The 21,465-nt window shown below is 41.3% G+C and overlaps 1 protein-coding gene across 2 annotated transcripts in view; it reads left to right on the forward strand.

The window, feature by feature from the left end:
* The first annotated feature begins 1,416 nt into the window (after positions 1-1,416).
* Positions 1,417-21,465, forward strand: part of pitpnm3 (PITPNM family member 3) — a 91,754-nt gene continuing 71,705 nt past the window's right edge. For both annotated transcript variants that reach the window (XM_027280713.1, XM_027280714.1), the window contains exons 1-2: positions 1,417-1,950; positions 20,130-20,225. In XM_027280713.1, coding sequence (XP_027136514.1) covers positions 1,926-1,950; positions 20,130-20,225 — 121 coding nt within the window. In that variant the 5' untranslated portion in view covers positions 1,417-1,925. The remainder of the gene's footprint in view (positions 1,951-20,129; positions 20,226-21,465) is intronic.

Here is a 21,465-nt window from a genome sequence, read left to right on the forward strand (position 1 = left end):
CAGTGATAATCTACCACCATAAACATCTTTCTACAAGAGTTCCTGTGTGCCTGTATTTTGATTTGTCTAAGTCAAAAGTTACCATGAGTTTGGGTTGCCTGGTTTTGGATAAAAATGTGGGGTTTTTAGGGTCTCTTCTGATGTGTAAGTGTTATAAAACTTGAGATAATTATTCTTCCGAAAGAAATTCACTTAATTCAATTAGCCTTCTTCCCCCTCCTCACTTAGATCCAGTCAGCGCAGCCATTTGGCGTAATCAGTGCTATCTGTCTTGTTGACTTTCATGGCCTGGAGGCCTTTTCCTATTAGATTTTCTTAGCGGGATCTCAGCTCAGCATTCTGGGCCTGAAGTGTATTGTCATTGGCTTTTGTGATAAATACAAATTGGCTGCATGTATTCCTCGTAGAGTTTGGTAATGTGGCATGTCCGGCGCTCAGATTCCAGACCGATGGTTCAGCCATGGGCATTTTTCCTCTATCAATAATCATTTGCGCGGACGTTGCTGCCAAATGATGCCGTGACCAGAATCCTTCTGGGACTGTGACCTTATGTGTCGTCATGCAAGAGAAGAGCGAGTCGGTGATATCATGACCAATTTTCTTTTTACACCATAAAGTGTAATGTGTGCCAGTTACAAGACCTATTTCACAGCAATTTGGGTCAAGTATTGCACCAGTGCAGGTCAAGATTGAAAAACACGAGGCACCCATTAGGTAAAGCATCTGTCAGATTAGACCAGATCTCACAACTGGATTCAAAAGGAGAAATCAGACTTCATACTTTCATTTTGATTTACTTCCGATGGATTTTCTTCTCTGTCTGGATGACTGCCCTCACGTGACCAAGGTGGCACCTGCTGCTCCAGTGATAGATGGATGACAGGGGTGGTGGCTTTCACCCCTTCATCCTTTAGGCTGCAGTGATTTATTATCCCTCCGCTCTTCATCCTCATACCTCATCTATACACTATCCTATCCATTATTTTATAGATATGACATATACAGCACTTTTATCTGTTTTAAATGTAATGTTTAATTCATGCAACATGCCTGTACAGGATAATGATTCTGCTCTGATTTATAGCCTTGATCTTCATATCTCGTATTCTTCTGTGCAATCACCACACCCTATATAGAAGAGCTGTGACACTCACAGTGACTTTGACCCACTTTTATATTTAATATTCTGTGTTATTCATGAAATAATTGACTTGTGTGACATTGCAATGACTTTAATCTGCTTTATATTTATATATCCTGTGTGTTTCCTGTGCACAGGTTTGTCATTCTGATTAAACTATTTAATGATATGAGTCGTGCCTGTGACAGCACACAGCTGCATTACATTAAAGCATCTGGAGTGTCAGTGGCGGTTATTGTTTCCCTTTCATTCGGATACTTGTGGAGCAAAGTCAGAAAACCCTGTGAGGAGAGAGGACGGACGCCCTTCAAGCAGCTGCAGCCGCGGACGTGCGCGCACCGCTGGAGGCAGTCGCGCTGCAGACCGGCGCTTGTTTGGGGGGAAACTCTGGCTGATGTTAGTGGCAGAGAGGAGACAGTGGGGACGCGAGCTGGGTGGGCATGGACATGTGAGCCAACGAAGTCTGCACAGATACAACAAAAATCTAAAGTATGTCTGCGGCAGGGGCGGGTTGATGCTCTGAGGGACTTGACACAGGTGAACAAGAGGAGGCTGCAGGCTTTCTTTAAAAAAATTTCTCTCTCCACGGTGAGAGGACACCGACACGGCAGCTGTAGCTTCCCCCGTGCCTGCTTCACCCAGTCTGGGCAAGGCGTCAAGGTGCAGAGAGAGAGAGAGAGAGGCGCGGAGAAGGAAGGAAGAGCCGCTGCTTCATCAACTATCTGCGCAGACAGCTTTTACCGAGTGACCGCAGACAGACGGAGACACCACGGGAGAGGACACTATGTCAAAGGAGACGAGAGGAAAGGGTAAGAGAGGGGACTGTGGGGGGGGTAACCGCACGTATAGTCTCGTGCTAACAGGTAACAAACGTGCGTCTCGTGCTGCTTACTGGATGTTGGCGCGCGGCGCGTGCTGCATGGATAGATTCAATCTGTAGGAATGCGCGAGGGTCTAACCGGACCCGTGCGTGCATGCCAAACTAAACCGGGTCCAGCTGTCCAGTTTGTCCTCATGTCATCCTGTGTGTGTGTGTGTGTGTGTGTGTGCAGGTGTTACGGCGAACCGTGTGACCAGTCAGATTGAGCGCCGCTGCAGGGGTGTAATGTGAAAATAAAACGACCACAAAATGTTGACACGTGACCCACAGGCGCACCTGTAAGAGCTGTGGTCAGCACTGTGTGTGAGACATGAGGGAGTGACACTATTTTTAGCAACAGCTATTGAAATTCAGGATGTGACCACATAGTAAAAAAAAAAAACTTTAGCTGTGGAGGTGAAGCTGAATTTCTCAATCAGGTCACAGAATCTGCACACAGCTTTGTTCTCCTCCTCCTGCAGACAGTGAATCAGATCATAAACAGCCAGGTTAAACCAGGAAGTGAAAAGGGAATAATGCAGAGATGCTATTAATAGCAGGCGGTGTTTTTTTTTTCTTTTCTTCCATGCAGCCCGTTTGATTGTTAAATTGGAGATGTGTGACAGAGTTTTGACAGCACGAGAGGCCTCTGAAGTCCTGACATTTCTGCATCATAAAAGGTTTATTGTTGCACAGTCTTTTGCCACCTGTTTGCATTGTTAGTCTTATTTTATGAAAAAAAAAAAGAAAATGCATAAGAGACTGCAGAAAGCCCCGTCATATCTCAAGTCCACAGAGTAGCAAACCCTACATGTGCATGCAGAAACATGCAGAGTAGTGAGGTTTCCCTTGAGCTGGAGGTACTGGCTTTATTTCTTTATGTTGCCTTTGAGCAAGTCACTGTATCTCACCCAGCTTCAGGCTGTTTCCATATGTGGTCTTTGTGCTCTAACCTTCTTCCACAAGGATAATTTCAACAAGTATCAGGTTATTATTACTGTCAGTGGTGGCGCAGTGAGTAAAGAGATTTTATTCAGCATGTTTTGGGCTTTAAAATATCACAGCCTCAGATTTACAATGACATTCTCGCTTTATACAAGGGTGCAGTGACATACAAAGTGGAAAGCCTCTAAAATTTGAATTAAATATTTACCCTTTTGCAGCGACAAGCTGAGATCAGGTTTTATTAACCCATTCAGCTTTAGATTTATCCATGTGTCTCTTTAAACTTACAATCCTTATTATTTGAGCAGAGCATTTCCTGTAAGTGCTGGTTCAGGTATCGTACGCTAAGACACAATCTTTTTCCATTGAAACCAAGTGTGAATATTGAGATTTTCTGCATCATTTTGACAGTTTAAAGCTTCTGCAAACATATCAATGCTTCTCAAAGGGAACTTCAACGATTGTCCACATCAAAATGTGTTTTTGTGGCTCCAGGAGGAGCTACATTAAGTTTGATAAAGTGATATCACATGAGTCGTGTCGGGTGCAACTTGCAGGACCTCTGTAGCCCACTCCTCATCTCTGCTTGAGGCTAGCAGCTCAAGGTTACGTTACTGTTGCAGATCTAGTTGCATTGCGGGAACTGAAGGCGGCACACTTTGACAGGGAAGAAAATTTCACAGAACAAAAGACATATCTGTTTCTCTTGCAACAGAGTGGAAAATTGGTAAATATCTGCTAAATTTCCAAAACCTTTCCATGGGAAGTTAAGTTGGGGGAATTTTAAAAAATCTTCCAAACTGGAAACCTTCCATGGGAATTATGGAAATTTAACTGGAAATTGGGGATGATTTAGTTATTAGGGGTAAGCTAAGACTGTGTTATTCCCATGAATTCCTGTTAATTCCCATGGAAAGTTTCCAACTTTGGATTGTGGGAGGAAGTTGGAGTACCAAGAGAGAACCCATGAAGACACGGATGGAGCATGCAACTCCGAGGTTCTGACCAAAAACCTTCTTGTTGTGAGGCGACCACCATGTCATCCAACATTTACATTGTCACTATAATTTGAAATAGAGTCACAAGGATCATATAAAAGGGTTAATAAATGGTCCTATTTGTGATACAGATATGATATTATATGCAAACATCCTTTTTATTCTTTGGCAGAGTTACTCGGGTTTGTTTTCATGTTTATGATTTGCAAACAAATCTGTTTAAACATATATTTTGTACATAAAAATGTCAGGTACAGCCTCTAAGGTCACCAAGACATTTTCGACTGTAGAAAACAAACAGTCCTTTTCTTAGCAGGCAATCTCGTAAGACAAATTAGATTCTCTAAATCCATGGAAAAAATCTCAACAGCTGCAACTGGATGTCTTCTCCAGTTCATCTTAATTATATTGCATTGAGCCACGCCATAAAATTCACTTGCTAATGGAAATTACACTGTGAGGCCTCACATTATTTTCAGCCGAGCACTATAAAATCATGTTAACCCTGCGATGCTCCAGAAGGCCGATGGCAGATTAATGGCAACATACAGTATGTGCGAGGTTACTGTTAGTGTGGTCATATCTCAAGCATGCAGTGCATCATTAAATGGCGCTTGACCTCAGTCCACAGTATTGCTTGTGAAGTAGAGCTCATAGAAACATTCAAAGTCCTGCTAGTATGGCCCTACGACAGACTTTTTAATTTCACGACTTTCACTTACGTAGGCGGATCTTATCTTGTCATTTTCAATTATAAGATGGGCTGTAGGGGATCCCACACGTCAAAAGTCTAATTTAAATCTCTTTCGGTCTTGATTCACTTGAGAGAATTTGCATTATTATCTAGAATAGAGGGCTGTAAAAATCAAAAGCACGGTTAATATACGTGCACTGTGTGTTTCATTATTAAAGTATAACAACCAGCATTTATGGACTATCTAGGCTTTTAAAATTTGCAGTGCCTTTTTTCGGCTTCTGCAGAAACATGGCCTCGTGCCCAGATTCGCCGACTGTCAATTAAAACAAGATGAGAGCCCCGGTTTTAATCATCTAAATATTGAAAGTTAATTTGAGCAGAGTAATAAGGATTTAGGAATTATGAGGGCTGCGCCGTGTAAAGCGTCAGACTCAAATAACTCAAACTTTAAAGAACATTAATGGATCTCTCGTGTGGTTCTAGAGAGGGAAATGTCTGCCTGCCTGTTCGGTATCTCAACAACCATTTGATGGATTGCAATGAAATTTTGTACACATTCATCGTTCCCCAGATGATGAACCCTAATAACTCTCTTGATCCCTTTTTTAAATTTTCATCTAGCCCCATCACTATGTAAATGATTTCATTTATACAGTGAGGTTTTCAATGTTTTCTCAAAGGATTGGTGAAAAATTTTACACATATATTCATGGTTACAGAGGATGAACCCTGATAACTTTGGTGGTTTTGAATGAAAGGTCAAAGGACATGTAAAGGACAAATACTGGATGGATTAAGGTTGTGTTCCATTTAGTGCAGCAGAGCCTTTCCAGTGAGCCAACATACACCACAGCAGCACCTTGACTCTGTTTGACCTGAATGGAACGGAGCCTTAATTAGTGTCATTGGTAACACCTGTGTTTACCTACTATTATATGTCAAATGGCTGCTTTGAAAAAAGGTCTATTGCATTATTAACTCATCGTGAAACACGCTTCATTCAAACTCGATGAAAACAAGATTGAATTCGACAAAACTGGCTTGGTTATTTATTTTTTCTCCTCAATAATCACCAACCATGAATTCACATGAGTTTTCTGGCCTTCACTTCTCCGGGTTAGCTCGCTGAATGAGTCTGTTGTGTGGTGAAGACTGGCTCTCACTCGTCCTTCTCAGCTGATACATTTGTTCAATCGCCCAACCGATTAGCGTTTAGCTCAGAGCCCCACTGCGCCTAATAATAATAATAATAGCATGCCTGTAGACAACTGGCTACCAGCCATTTCACAGAATGTGATTTTGTTTACTTTCAGCGAGTTTCTATAGGGAAATACATTGAGTGTTTTCATTGGCCGCTAAAGGAGAGGGTGCATATCTTAATGGGAACCTTAATTTAAGCAGCTGGTATGGGAATTCAAACCATGAACTGTCTAGTTACGTGCCTGTTTCTCTATCCTCGGGGCTACCTTCAAAGCTTTGCATTAGCTGTGGCTTGAAGCCAGGCAGGTATTGTGCTGCCAAATCTCTTTAAGAACTTTTGCTTTTCTAATCAACCTCAGCCATTTTCATCAACTCCCCTCACCCCCAACCCTCCCAGTGACCCCTGCTGCTCGACTTCACGGACCATTTTGTATTCCTCATCTTTGATGAAATTGGATCAGTCTGAAGGGTTTTTTTTTTCCATTTGCTGTCCAAATAAAATAAATGGGTAGCCTACCTGCTGTTTTGCTGAGAATCAGCGTCGGGCTAAAAATAGAGCTGAAGGATGCTGATGAACTCTTTCTCTCTGCACAGGTGAATAAAGTGTTTTAGCATGAGGATTTGGTTTGATACTGTCAGTGATTCCCCAAACGCAGCTCTTATCACTCCATTTAAGACACGATAAATATAACTTTATATACCGTATTTTACCGTGACAGCTTGATGTGTGTAGTGTTGTCGTATTGGCAAATGCTCCCCAGACAGCCTGCACGGCAAGCAGCACCACAGTGTTCTCTAAATTCTACAGAGGCGTGTGCTAATGCATTCAGCCCGTGACCTCTGTTATTTTATTTGATCATACAAAACAGTGTTAATTTAAATTTAATAGCTGTTTGTCATGGGGAAGCACACTGGACCTGTGTCTGGGAAAATATATTCAACATCCACACAGCAGCTACTAGCTCTCTGCTATTTGAGGCTCACCTGGAGCTGGGCACCAGTCGACTTGTTGTTTGTTGCAGCCAAATGTCTTGACGTCACGCTGGTTTCTGAATACAGAGTGGAAGGTAGAAACAGTTTTCTGGCTATGAAGAAGCTCTTATTGAACTCTTTAACACAATTTAGTTTAAAATCCACTCGTTTTTTCTTCAGCATGGAGTAAATATTTTTCTTAGATTGAACGGTAGCAGACTCAAATAGCAAACACAAGCCAGAGACCAAATTAAACCATTTATTAGACAAGAGGCGCTGTGCCGTGGCAGGATGAGATCTTGCAGTGAGGAGGGAGCTGGACGTGGCAGGCAGGGGAATGGTAGACAGGATTCCTGGAGCACAGGTTAAGACTAGTTTCCAAAAACACACAAAGCTGGCTGTAACGCTTGTTACCATGAGGAACGATCTGGCAGAGTCTGGGAGATTGAGCCGGTTTTTCGTACTACATGGGTAGATTGGATGACGAGAAGAATGTGGTGAAGCGATCAGGCAAACCAGAGGCTGCGCCCAGAAACACACACAACACAGACAGACAGAAACACATGAAGGGAAGACAGTTTCAAGTAGGTTCAGTTAATTGTGTATTATTTTTCAAGCAACAATGTCCAAAGATTTGGTGGTCGAGCCTCTCAAAGGTGAACATTTTCTAGTATGCTTTGAACCTTTGAACTTTTGATGAACGTTTTCAACATTTTTTACATCAGTTTAGCTAAATAGTCATCACATTAATCAATTATAGAAATAAAATGTGTTGTTTTCATCCATAGAACAATAGAGAATAGCTTAATCAGGACAAAATACTGTTTATCGACAAGACTACAAAGATTTTGGTTGCCTCACAGTACAAAAGAAGGTTCTAGCAAGTGACAAAAGCTTTGATAAACCTCCTGTACACCGCCTATGCTGCACCAGAAACAAAGTTAACGAACAGCCGGTGAGTGCTGGTGGAGTATTTAGCGTCTAAAGAGCTGGATATTTTTCTGAGAAGTCGGTGGAGACAAATAGTGCTACAAGAATAATAAATATTGGACGAACATTCACCAGGTGGACTGAAACAGGACTCAGTGTTGCACTGTGTCTTCTGGATGTGTAAATAATGAGCTCGTTACAGCTGCAACCAAGTGGCCATAGATGATGCAAGCAGCCATCGATTTCCATTCATATTAATGTGTCATATAAATCGAATGTGAAACTTGTTGAACATACAGTAGATGATTCATCACATTGAAGGATACACAGGGTGTCAGACAGAGTTATGTTGGTGCCGCAGTGAAGTGCAGGGAGTTTTTAGGTGCTTGTGGAAAACATCCACACTAACTTTTGGGCTTACTTGTTTCCTTCCGAATTCAAAATACTTGAATCATGTCAGAAAATTATATTTAGGATGCAGCTGCAGTGGATATACACAGTTTGTAATCTACAGTTTGATAGTTGCCTCGTCACCCAGGGCGTATTTAAAATCAAAAGCATGGACAGTCATGCTCAGGCTTTACATGCAGTCCTGTTTGTGCAGGCTTAGTGGTGATGATTATCACCCAGTCGTAGAGTGAAGTCCATTAAGAGTCGATGCAAGTGTTGGTATGCATAGCTGCAATGCAGATAAGTAGCATCCAGGAGGATAATGTCCGGAAGGTGATTCTGTGGCTGATTCAACATTTTTGTGGAGATCAATCCCTTCTATGTCTCTCACTGGCTGTAGAGATTGATTTTAACTGTGTGGTGAAATGAGGTTTAATTAAATTAGAGGAACGGCTATTAATAGCCATTTCCAGCTCCCAGAGGAGCAGGCGGGCTTTATTGTTTACCTTTTGTGGGCTGTAGGATGTGGCACGGAAAGACTCAGCAGCCACAGAATTTTGTGGATTTCTGCACACTATGACGTCTTGTGTTGCATGTTAAAATGAGGGGCAGAGCCACTTCTCATTTCCTCCCTTTTGTCCATTCAAAACATGACTGGATTTCCAGTTGATGTGGTAGATATGCCACTCAGAGAGCCCTCCTGCCCTTCCACTCTGCGTGGTGGCAGCCCTTGCCATCTCTCATGACCCGGTAGCTCTTTCGACTCATAGTTCGTTGGATATTAAATGCGACTAATTACAAAATGAGGAGATTGGCACTCGTGTAGCTTAGACCATCTGGGTTGGAGAGGCGTGAGGGCAATCAGAGATAAAGCTCAGGAAATAAGAAATTCCTTTAGGATGGTAGCAACAGATCTAAAGCTGATTAAGTCTCTGATGAGGAGGGATTCCTTCTGCGGCAACGTCCCCAATGCTGAAAGCTCGCTCATTATTCTCAACAGCCAGAGCGCTTTATGAGATTTTCTGTGGCTAGAAATGAAGCTGCTGCTCTGGAAGAGACAGTTTTTACATCTAACTGTTGCACCTGGTTTGTTTAGGGTAAAGAGAACGCTGTAAATCAGTGTGGTGCTGGCAGTTAAGCTGAAAATATTACAATCTATATTTTATGATAGGGATTAGTAATGTCACCCTAAAATAATATCACAGTACTTCTGCAATAACGAGACTCTTGATGATGCTTGAGGTTGTGAATTTTGTTGTATTGCCTCCAATAGTTGCTCCAGTCTTGTAGCATTTCTTACATATTACCTGGATTTATTGTACATCAAACGTTTTGTAACCAAACCACCACTTCAACCGTGAAGCCAGTAGCGATATTACTTTCACTTTCAGCCATTCTTTTTGTTGCTGCACATAATGGTATGACGTCTTTACATCAACAAGTGGAAATATTGCTGTTATCACCATATGAATTTATTTTATCGTGTTAAAAACTATACTGTTAGTATCGTGAACAATACAGTATGACAAGGTACACTCCTGATATATAGTCTCTCATTGTATCTTAAATACATGAAAAACTTGACTGAATACTGAATTATGGAGACGTCAACCTGGACCTGCATCACTGCATTTTCCAACTATACTTCCTCTGGCCTGCTAACATGTAATTTCATAATACAACATAACCGTTACAAAAATGATTAATATGACTACTTCTGCATTCCCATTCACTTGTTTTAATTTCCTTTTGGAGTTTGGAGATCAGAAAACTGGCATGAAAATACCATAAATATTAATAATAAGATTTTATGCTTGGTTTAGGTGGAAAACAAAAGACTGTTAATCGTGACGTCCATGACGCATGCGGCTTAAACTGAACTTTAATTGAACATACAAATGAAAACATCAGATCCGTGTGCGTGTCTCAAGATGCACGGATTATTTGTTTAGATGATACATCGAATATGTGCTTCTGTGCTTCTTATGCTTATGAAATGAAATTTAGGTTAGGTGATATTTCTACTCCAGAGGATTTATAATCCATTTTGTTTTAGGAATTACTTTAAACTCTATTTATTCCTCTCTGAGATACAAGTACAGTTCGATGGAAAAATCCTCTGAGATTCGTGGGAATGACGCCCACCTACAAACTGCAGCCAGCTGCATGATAACCCCCTCGATGATCAGACCCTGTATAAGAAAACCAGTGACTCCAGAACCAAATCAAATACTCTTAAACCTTTGAGCTGTGTGATTATTATATCCACTCTGAGCCCACTGGGGCGTGAAGTGTTGGTACTCAATGTCTATACTGTATCTATGTTTAGTCTACTTGTTTTTTTTAATTTACTGTTTAATCTCTGCTTGTATTTCTAACATTTCACAACATTCAACAAGAATACTTGAGTTTAACTTGGTAGAAAAGTGGGACTGGCATCTTATTATCTGTGCAGGTTGAGGCAGTCGTGCAGTCCAAAAGTTAGATGTCATCCTCAGAATGATTTTTGCTCGAGTATTGGAAGCATGTATGTCTAATAGGGAAGATAGAAAGATGAATGAGTCCAATTATAAATCTTTCAGGAGCTGCACTGGAGCTATTTCTTACTCTTACCCAGTTATCACCCTGAATACGCCTTCAACAGCTGCTTTCCTATCGAAAAATTTCCATTTATATTGCAGCCCTACAGGTTAACGTGTCTGTATTGAATTCCCCTTAAATCACATGTATCTAGTGTGCAATTTACACTGAGAATGAATGGAAAACACACACACACACACACACACACAGATATAGATTAATAAATTATAGGGTTTGTCGCTGTAGTCAGACAGAGATTTACTCTCATTGTGAATATCATATAACCTATGACTCATGCAGAATAAAGTATGCTCTTTGCTTACTTATTATATTATACAACATTCACTTAGAAAAAAGATAACAGGCACATCTGCCGTGAATCATCACCACAGGTACAACTGGATGCTGTTTTCATTCTGATCCATTTTTATTTACACACTAACTTGCACAAAAATGTATAAAATTCAGATTTTTCATCATTTTCAGATTCCTTTCAAACAAAAATGTTGATTCCCCTCAGCGTGACCGAGCAGCATCTGCCTAACCAACTGCCTTTGTTTGACATGTCTAAACAAAAGAAGCATCCACGAGTAGGTCGCACACACCAGACAAAAACCCTCGGAGCAAAACCAGGTGGCCTCGGTTGTCACAGAGTCAATTGGGAGGTGAAAGATGGATCCCACTAGGTTTTTCTGTTTTTGCAACAAGCTTAGGCGATTCTCCTCTGGTGCAGTCACTTTCTTTCTTTGTAAGCTGCTTAGAGCGTAATACTGTGGGGAAAGTTCTTTAACTCAGTGAGGCAAAAGTCTTTTTTGCTGTTTCTGTAGTTTAATAGGTAAAATGAACACTTCTCTTTACATGTTAAAGGTTTGGTGTATAAGATTAAGGCTAATATTAATAATAATAATAATAAGAAGAAGAAGAATGCATTTTATTTAAAAGCACTTTTCTAGGTACTCAAAGACACTTTACATGGTGAAAACATAAAAACTCATAAGACTTAAGTTAAACATTAAAGGCTATTTTAAAAAGGTGTATTTTTGTAGGATTTGAAGGTCGGTCACTCGGTGCAGTCACGAATGTGTTTGGGGAGAGACTTCCAGAGCATAGGGGGCAGCTTGTCACCCCAGTTTCGGTGCTTGGTCCTGTGTAGTTGAATCAGGAAGTTTGCATCAGAGGATGGATGTAGTGTGTGTGTGAAGAGGAGGATTTTAAACAGGATATATGATGTGGGACTGGGAGCCAGTGTTGGTTCTGGAGGACAGGGGTGATGTGGTCACGGGTGCGGGTGTGAGTGAGCAGGCAAGATTTGGATGTATTGGAGTTTTTAAAGTTTTGATGGTGTGCCGTAGAGGATGCTGTTGCAATAGTCAATTCTGGAAGTGATAAAGGCGTGAATGAGGGTTTCAGAAAGTCAGTTCTGGTGATTTGTGTGTTCTTCAAAGGAAATGTTATTGTGAGAGGAGGGCAACAAAGTGGTGGCAGAAACTGAATTTGGGGCCGATGATTATCATGACTGATTTGTCACAGTTCAGTTTGAGGAAGTTGAAGTGCATCCAGGATTTTTATGTCAGCCAGGCAGCTGGAGAGAGGTGATGGATTTGGTGGAGATGTAAAGGTAGATGTTGTCGGTGTAGCATTGGAAATGGAGACCATGATGGCAAATTACGTTGCAGAGGGGAAGCATCTAGACAATGAAGAGGGGACCAAGCACTGAACCCTGGGGGACACCTTGGGACAGAGGAGCAGTGGAGGAGGTGCAGTTGTACAATCACCCACAAATATTGTTGTGATTGTATTACTTGACTATCTTAAACCTACGTGCAGGGAAAGGGTCTTAGTCTTCTAATTTAACTCGTGGAAAATGGGAGCAAAAAAAGTTATGTGTCTATCTTCTGTTTGGTGCTGGACAGGTAGTGTACATTGGATTTATTAAAGTTTTTCTGTGGCTGGAGAATATTGATCACAGATCAAGAGACCTGAAATACCAAATAGCATGTTCCTGGACTATACTCAAAGTCTACTACAGTATACTAGTGTACTATGCAGACACAGAGCCATAGGTCAAACATTTGACCCAGTATTGTCCTGTGACACATTAACATCTCAGCACTGCCTCCTTACACATGTGTAGCACTGCAGCCGTGTGTGTTTCAAAGCTAGACAATCATATCCGCATGTGGCTGACAGATATTGAGGGTGTAACCTGTGATTTTAAATGGCCAGCTCACCATTTCAACCAGCTCCTGTGTAACCCCTGCTGGAAGTGCATAATGGAAAGGAAGGGATGAAAGAAAGGGCGAGATGAATCACAAGCAACCTTGTGTTGTCTTGCCCTGAAGTGAAGCACTTTAGCTACCTCCACATAGATTTTCTTTGAAGAGAGCTCAGTGAAGTGTCGGGCTTGTCCCCCCTGTCTCTCCCTCAGTGGTCAGTTTTCATAAGTTGCACATTTATTTTCAAAAGCTTTGCATGCTTTACTTTTGCAGACAAAAGCAATTTGATCAGAGCATCTGACGAATCACTAATTGGTGTTTTTTCGTAGGTGATTTTGTTTGAACACTGAAGCATATCTAATTAGCGACAAGCACTGGGACATCCAAACATCTCATTTATAAACTGTAGATTGTTATTGTCATTGACAATACTAATTATTTTTTAAAGCACAAAAGATTCCCATGACACATCACCCTAACTGGAAATTAAGTCATTTAAAAAAAATAATAAAAAATTGTAGGCTAACTCAGTCAGGGTTGAAAAGGCATAAAACTTTAGCCAGCACGCACATTGTTGTTATGACTGAGAGAACTCCATTATATCTGTCTTGACACATTATTAGTGCTATACAAAACATACTTTTCAAGACAGTTTTTAGTATCATAGATCTATTTTGGCTTGTCTTTGTCATACATTTTGTTGTCAACCTTTAATTTAGAGCAGCACTGTACCAAAGTTCAACCTGACACTCTTATGGTGCTCTGGCATGAGATATAATTTGACATATCCTACATTAAAAGTAAAAGTTTGGTGTTAATATTTGAAATACTCATTGGTGTAATTTCTTTTAGTTAAACACTTCTCTCGTTTAGTCATTCGTTTGATTCATTATTAAACACCAGGCACATTGCTAAGTCAGTCAGACTTTACTCCAATCATACAAATACTGATTTCTCATACATAGTTAAGTGAAACAACCATCACCTTTGATATATACATGAAGCAGCACTCTCCTCCCTGTAGTCCTTGGCAACCTGGATCAACGTACCAACTCGCAAGTGATTGGTTCGTTGATGAATAGGAGCAGCGTCCTCTCACTTTGACACAATGTTCTGTTCCTTGTTACAGGCTTCCGGGTACAACCGAGATGGTTCGCTCAGATCTGACTCCTGCTGTTTGGGCGATCATAATGTAGTTCTTTCAAGCGTTCGCTCAGTATCTGTGGGGATATATTGTACAGTAATGCCCCGCGGGGAGCGACAGTAATCATTTCCATTACCTGGTAGGGAAGGCATCGCTCGCTGATAGGCGCTCCGGTGTGAGGCTCAAGCCACACAAGCAATTGGTAAGACATTCAAAGTGCATGCACATCTTCAGGAGCAAACAAAGTGCAGTAGAAGTCCACACATGTATCTGTGCCAGCCAGCAGTGGATGCATTAAATAAAAACACTAGGCCTCATAAGGTGGCAGACAGTGTGTCCCGAGCACTCAACAAATCAAATCCCAAGATGGAGAGAGGTGTTTGGCAGTTGTTTCAGTTTCAAAGTAGTTTCTTTCCTTTGCTCATGCTGTGCACGCTATCAGTTCCTCTTCCCACTCGGCATGTGTTTTCTATGCCTACTGAGCTCTCAACACTGTGGCACACAGGAACGCCTCTGCCTATCCGTATGCCTCTTCAGGACAGCTCTCAAAGCTTCAGGCAGTTGAGAGGAAAACACATAAGAGAGTGATGGGTGACATATTAGATGCTGAGCACCAAGTAGGAAGGGTTGTTCACGACACATCCATTGATATAGAGAGGTCCCTCCCCTTCTGGTTGACTATCATGGGATCATATCTTAGAAAAAAATAGGTACGATAGTCAATGGCATGACGCAAAGTCATGAAAGTCGCGTTTTATGTCAGACTGTGAAAGTTAGCAAGACTTCACATCGAGAGTCACATAAGTGACGTCCTGACTTTCTCTCTCAGCGAGCCTGCTAGCTGTTACAGAACGACTAACAGACGTGTGAAATGTGCCAGGGTGATAAGCCTTGTTGGTGCAAAGTTATCTCTAAAACTTACAAACATGATATGACAAACATCATATGTGTAATTCATCTTGCAATCCAAACAGTGAGAGCCAGTCGTTGATGCTATCCTCAGTAGCTCTGGATTTAAGTTTACACTCCAACAACTGTAGCCAAGTTGGTCGTCCTAAACACATTTTTTCTTGCAACATTACAAGAGAAATAAACTGAAAATACAAAGATTAGGACACCACAACCAGAAACCACAGGGTTTGAATGAAATACATGCCTGACAGTGCTAAGAACACTGCTGTGTCTTTATTTACCATCAGCTGGATGCTGACTCACGGCGACATACAGTTTAGTTTCAGTCTTTTAGCACGATATAACCCAGACATGCATCATGTATGTAGCCAAAATGTATAGACTCCTTCACAGAGTTCTTTAAAAAAAAAAGTCACCTTGAAACAACTCATAAAGCTACTGTTAACTTAATTAGTGAGCTAGTTACAGCTGATAAAACAACAGTTATCATTCAGCCAATAGAAAGTCAGTAGTTGCCAATTAGACGTCTATATAAATAAGTCAATAAATTGATTATATTTGGAGTGGTTAATGTGCAGACACATAATCAGTTCATTGAGTGAAGGAAGGACCAAAGACCACTAGTTTGTGTTATGTAAGTGTATTTCTGTATGCATGAAACATAAATGAGTAGTTGGGCAAGTAGGCATGCCAGCTGTCACTTGTTAACAGAATATGCGGTTATTATGACGTGTTATCTACCTACGTTCTGGTCAAGAGTTTGCTGATGTATTTATAGCTCCTGTTCCCATTTTGTTGGGAGAGACGTACGCCTTGTGTTTTTCTCAAGATGGTAATTTCTACAGTAATTGCTTATTTCTGTGTAAGCAGAGAATTGTATAATTTGCCCAAATTATCTTGTGTATATATGTTGAGCTCCCCCACTGGCAGTTAAAGACGACACAAATTAGCACTCCCGGGCTGGTGTATAAGGCGTGGATGTGTAAGATGCACGGGGAAATGCTGCTGTAAGCTGGCAGCGATTTTGCTGGTAGTCTGTATGTTGATGCACAATCAATGCTCACACAAGGACTGAACTAATCTTCGCCTGAGCCTCCTCACTCATCATCCGGTAAAGGCCAAGGTGACGGGGTTACAGGCTCTGTAGTGGCTGTAGAGATCCTGGAGCCCCTAGAGAAAGATTTGCTGATAGGCAGAGACGACAGAGAGCTTCAGTAAAAAGCTTATCCCTAACTTTATGGCCATATTGACTCTTTATATCCTGAATGTCACAATTCCCCTCGTCAGAAAGGCGACTGAGGCATTTTTTTGACATTTTACAGAGGTCAAAGGAGTAGTCAGCTACTGCAGTAAAAAAAAAAAGTATGTATTAGCATTAAAATATACTTTAAAAGTACAAAAAAAAAGTATGTATTAGCATTAAAATATACTTTAAAAGTACCAAAAAGTACTCATCATGCAGATTACTCAGTATAATGTATTTTATATAACTGGATTATAATCAAAGATGCATTAATATGTACACTATTGTTGCAACTGTTGAAGGCGTGGCTTAAGAACCACACCATCAACAAGATATATTTAAATTATTTATTACCAAGATGTAAAGATTGTGAGCGAATGCGATTTTCCAGTCCATCTCCATCTACTTCTAACCCTCCTCACCTACGGAGATGAGCTTTGGGTAGTGACGGAGAGGATGAGATTGTAGATACAAGCTGCCAAAATGAGCTTCCTCCGCTGGGCGCCCGGGCCCAGGTTCAGAGATAGGATGAGGAGCTCGTACATCCGGAGGGAGCTGGAGTAGAGCGTGGCAGATTGTGTCAAAAGGAGCCAGCTGAGGTGGTTCAGGCATCTGATTAGGATGTCCCCCTGGGCGCCTCCTTTTGGAGGTGTTGTGAACACGTCCAGCCAGGACCCCAGGGCAGACCCAGATCCCGCTGCAGGGACCTCGTAGCGCATCCAACTTAGCAACACCGCCTCAGGGAGGAGCTGTAATGTGTTGCTGGGGAGAGGGGCATCTGAAAACCTGCTGTCACCTTGACCCGACCCTGGATATGTGGAAGAAAATTGGATGGATGGAGAATAATAAGATAACATTGAAACAGTGCTACACTATGTTATGGTGGTGTTAAAGAGAAATGTAAATACTCTTTACATGAGTAAAGTATAAACCACGGTCACTGCAACCAGCAGCCAACTTATGTGGTAAAGTGGTTAGTGTCTGTGTTAGCCCAAATCTACATGGTGACAGAAATGTTTGCGTCACCAGACAGCTTTATGTGGATGAAAGTGCTGTGAAAGTAGTTACAAGGCTTTTCTTTGTACAGCGGGGACAAAGAAGCTCCTTTTTTGAGCAGAAGGTGAAATAATTTGTTTAAATCACATAAAGAACACTTCAGCGATAAATATAGTTGAAGGATTCTTCACGTTTTTTCTGACAGTACTGTAAAATAATGTGACCAGGATCATTTTACAGGGTTTTTTCATTCTTGGAAGAGACTGAAGTGCCAACCTGATCTGTATGTGTGAGAAATACACAGAAATAATAAATAACAGCTGCAAAAGAAACAGAAATTTCCAGTGTTGTACTGTAATTACAGTACCACCGTGCAGACAGCACACTGTACTGTTCAGTATCCCAGGAGGGAAACATTTCCTCCAGCACAGGGTAAATAATTGCATGTTATTTGTGTTACAGTAACATAAGAGAAGACTGACTGATTTACTGATCCCACACTGGGGAAATTCACTTGTTACAGTGGCTCACAATATACATGGTGCATAAGACATATACTGAGAAATGGGGGTGGCTCAGCTGGTAGAGAGGGACGATTGACGTGGTCCTTTGCTGTGTGTCGTCCTCCTCTCTCTCTGCTTTCCCGTCTGTCTTCAGCTGTTCGCTCTCACAAGTTGAAAGCCATCCAGAGTTACCAGCGAGTCCAAACTGAATCAGTCAGCCACGTCTCTGTGATGCTACACTCCCTATACTCCCTCTGTTGCCTTGTTAGTGCTGCTAGCTCCTCCATCTTATTGGGGAAGAGATCCTACATTATCCCCACATGATAACAGATCTTTTTCTGCTTCCAGCTCTGCAACCCCGTCTCCTACTCCTCACTTTAGCTGGGATCATCAGCCTTTTCAGTGGCTTGCACTAACAGCTGTCCTTGAGTGTAAACAAAAAAGTCATGGCTTTATTTGAACGGGTCAGCCGACATATCATGAAGTAGACCTTATAACAGAAAAAAAAGGCAAAGTACTAATCTCCATAGTTTCAAGTCCATGTTTGCACACAAAACAGATGGAGACTGAGACACACAATGCCATAGCCTATGCATCAGAAAGGTGGTGCTTACTCTGACTCTAATCTTCACTTACAAGCAGGTAGATTTAGCGGAAGTGAAGGGTGCTCATGTGCCCATGTTCATAAACCATGGCCTAATTGCCATGGTTTATGTGAATTTAGGTGTAATGTCGTAATTTGCAACATATTCCTGAATCTTGCCGATGGCCACATTGTGTCTTATCTGTCTCGTCAGGAAGGATGCGGTGGACTCAGACGATGGGAAAATTAAGCTTCTGGATTTGGCCCTGGGCCACGACATGGGAGACATGTGGTTCATTACAGTTACATTATCAGAGCGCAACAACACTGAGCAGACGAGCTGCTCGAGGCTTATCAAAGACACTTTCCCAAAGAAGAAGAAAACAGCCAGGAAATATTAAATGTAGAGCTGTAGTCAACCAAAGGAAATCTCTCCACCGATTGGTTGATGGAAAAAACAAACACATTAGACAAACTAAATTGTCCACAGTGGACACCTTGAGCTGCTTTGTCCTGCAGTTTGACCATTTCTTTTTCACACATAGCTAAATTATCTTTACCTTCAAAGTATGTTACACCGTATAAAGCTTTGTAGCTCCAGAAAAAACAACATAACAGTTACCAGCATCCAATTATTTTATATCCTAATTGGCTTTAAATGAAGCTTAACATTCACACTGTTTCTCTTGACTGTCCCTCAACATTACAACATTAGTCCAACATCACCCCAACTCTTGTAGCCGCACAACAAGCTAAAGCCAATCCCAGCAGACTAAACAACAAAGTTTGGAGTCAGGTCATGGACAACTGGTAATGTTATGGATCCATCATTGAGCTGGAACAATCAGCAAGTCCGTCTGTGGATAAGTATGCACACGTTGCATCAAAAATACATTTTCCACTCAGTGCATCTGTCCTCTGATCCTGGTGCTTTGACGTTGTGTCAATAAGTTTGGAGCTGAATGTTCAGCAGCTGTTAGAACAAGCAGTCTCCGTTAGGCTGGGTGAGTGCAAAGTTGTTAAAAAGGGTAAATTAAATTCATAATCAATGTTATTTCTACTCAATATAGTGTATTACTAACAAATGCAGTACACCGTGTCTGCATATGTCCACTAAGAAGCGCTTTTGTCCTTGACAGTAACACCAGCGATTGACCCAACCGATGAGAATTTGGTCATGCAAGAGCGTATCGACCAACCAATTGATAGACTGATTAAATGACATTAAATAGTAACTCAACACCCTCTGAAAAGCTTGTTTTTGTTGACCTCTGGTGGTTTAACTTCTCATCTCTCTGCAGTGATGTACAGGCGTACTGCAGGACGCCGTGACTTCACTGTTGGGTACGGTTACTTCTTTTCAGCCAACATTTGAAGCCCGACACAGTCCAGCAGAAACATTTTTACTTGTTTTAACTGCCACTCTCTACTTCAGCGATTTTCAAGAAATAGTCTGCTGTTGTTTGCGACGGTTTTATGTCTTGGTACTTAGGAGCAAATATTGTCAACAAATGGAAAATGCTCTAAATCCCTTTTCATCCTTGTATCAGAAGGTCATAAAAAAAAAATAAAAAAAACATTGCCTGGCTTCCTTGCTGAGACACTTGTGTGTTATGACACCGCTCAAAGCAGAAAGTCCATTTGGGTCCTTTCACCTGCTGTGATACTTAAAGGCCATCTATCCCCACCTGGGGCATCCACGCTTTGCTTTTCACTCAGAGCCATCAACCGAATGGAAAGATATAAATGCGTTTAATTTGTGCATGCTTGATTCTGTGATTAAAATCTAAAAGCATCTTATTTTCTATTCTGACCCGCAGGATCTGCACGAAAGCACAGCGCCACTCATTGGTGTCTGCAGAATATCGCACAAGAATCAGTTGACAGCTCCGATGAGGAGTTCTTTGATGCCAGAGGTTAGTATTACTTTCTGTCTGCACCATGTAGTTTTCCTGTCTCTCTAACAGAAATGATCTGAACTTCTGTATTTCAAACAGAGCCTTTTCTATCAAGTGTGCGTTCTTATGATTCTTAGAGCTCTTTCCCACTACAGGAACTTAATGAAAGGTAACAAGTGGTTGTTGTTAGAAGTTCCAGAAAGTTTCAGAGGTTGTCAACAGTGCTGCAGACATAACAAACACAACAGTAACAGCTATTTCACTTTTGCAACTCTATCGACCAGGACAATCGATAGAAAATCAAGATTTTGGGAGAGGAGGCCAGAAAGAAACAAAAAGATTTCTGTGTCTGGTAGCAATACAGATGCTATACACAGCCACCGTGCAGAGAAATACATCGAAGATTTAAACAAAATAAAGAATTACAACAGGGTCTGTGGTGTAAACAAAAAAAAAATTAGTTTTCTGATGATCTTTGACAGCTTTGGTTCCAGGGGCCCAGATATCCCCTTTGGCATATAAACCTACGTATATCTCCCATATTATAAATCTATAACAATATCAACACTACATTGTTGTCTGTCCAAAAACTGCTTCCTTTACTCACCTGCCAAACACAGGAGAACTAGCCCCACTTGTCTTTTAATAGTGTTAATATATCCAAAACAGCCTGTAAAATAATGTAAAATATATTTAATATATATTTGTGCTGAACTGCTGTGAAACAATAAGGAAATAACGTTTTATTTCGTTGATTAACTGTTAATTATCCAGGCCGGCGCTCCCTCACTCTCATTTACTGTCTATGTCTCTCGACCAATGCTCGCTCTCTCCCGCTATCTTTTGGACACAAACCAAATTAAACTTCTTTGTGTCACTATTTTGCAGCGTAAACTGCGAGTCTGTGACTTGAGATTAATGAGCTTAAATAAACAAAGCCAGAATAGAACAGGTAGAGTATCAGAGTTTAGTCCATGAATCCACTTGGATGGTCTCAGTTTCAGAGACATTTCAAGCTGATTGTGGAGGTTTCACCAGTCTGATCATCTGATTGGCGCCCGCAGCTTCACATTGGGCTGCCTATTTCTCCACTGCAGGGTGCTGCGGCCAAAACGGACTAGCCACACTTAAATGAATGGAAAAAATTTGCATTTTCGATGCAGCGCCTGATTTTATCTGAATGTGGCTGCAGATTGCAGCTAAGTGAATACCCCTCGCTTCCCCCTACCTTTACAGGGGAAACTACAGTGGCTGCAAA

Source organism: Larimichthys crocea, chromosome VII, assembly GCF_000972845.2.
Source record: "Larimichthys crocea isolate SSNF chromosome VII, L_crocea_2.0, whole genome shotgun sequence".
NCBI classification, from domain to species: Eukaryota; Metazoa; Chordata; class Actinopteri; family Sciaenidae; genus Larimichthys; species Larimichthys crocea.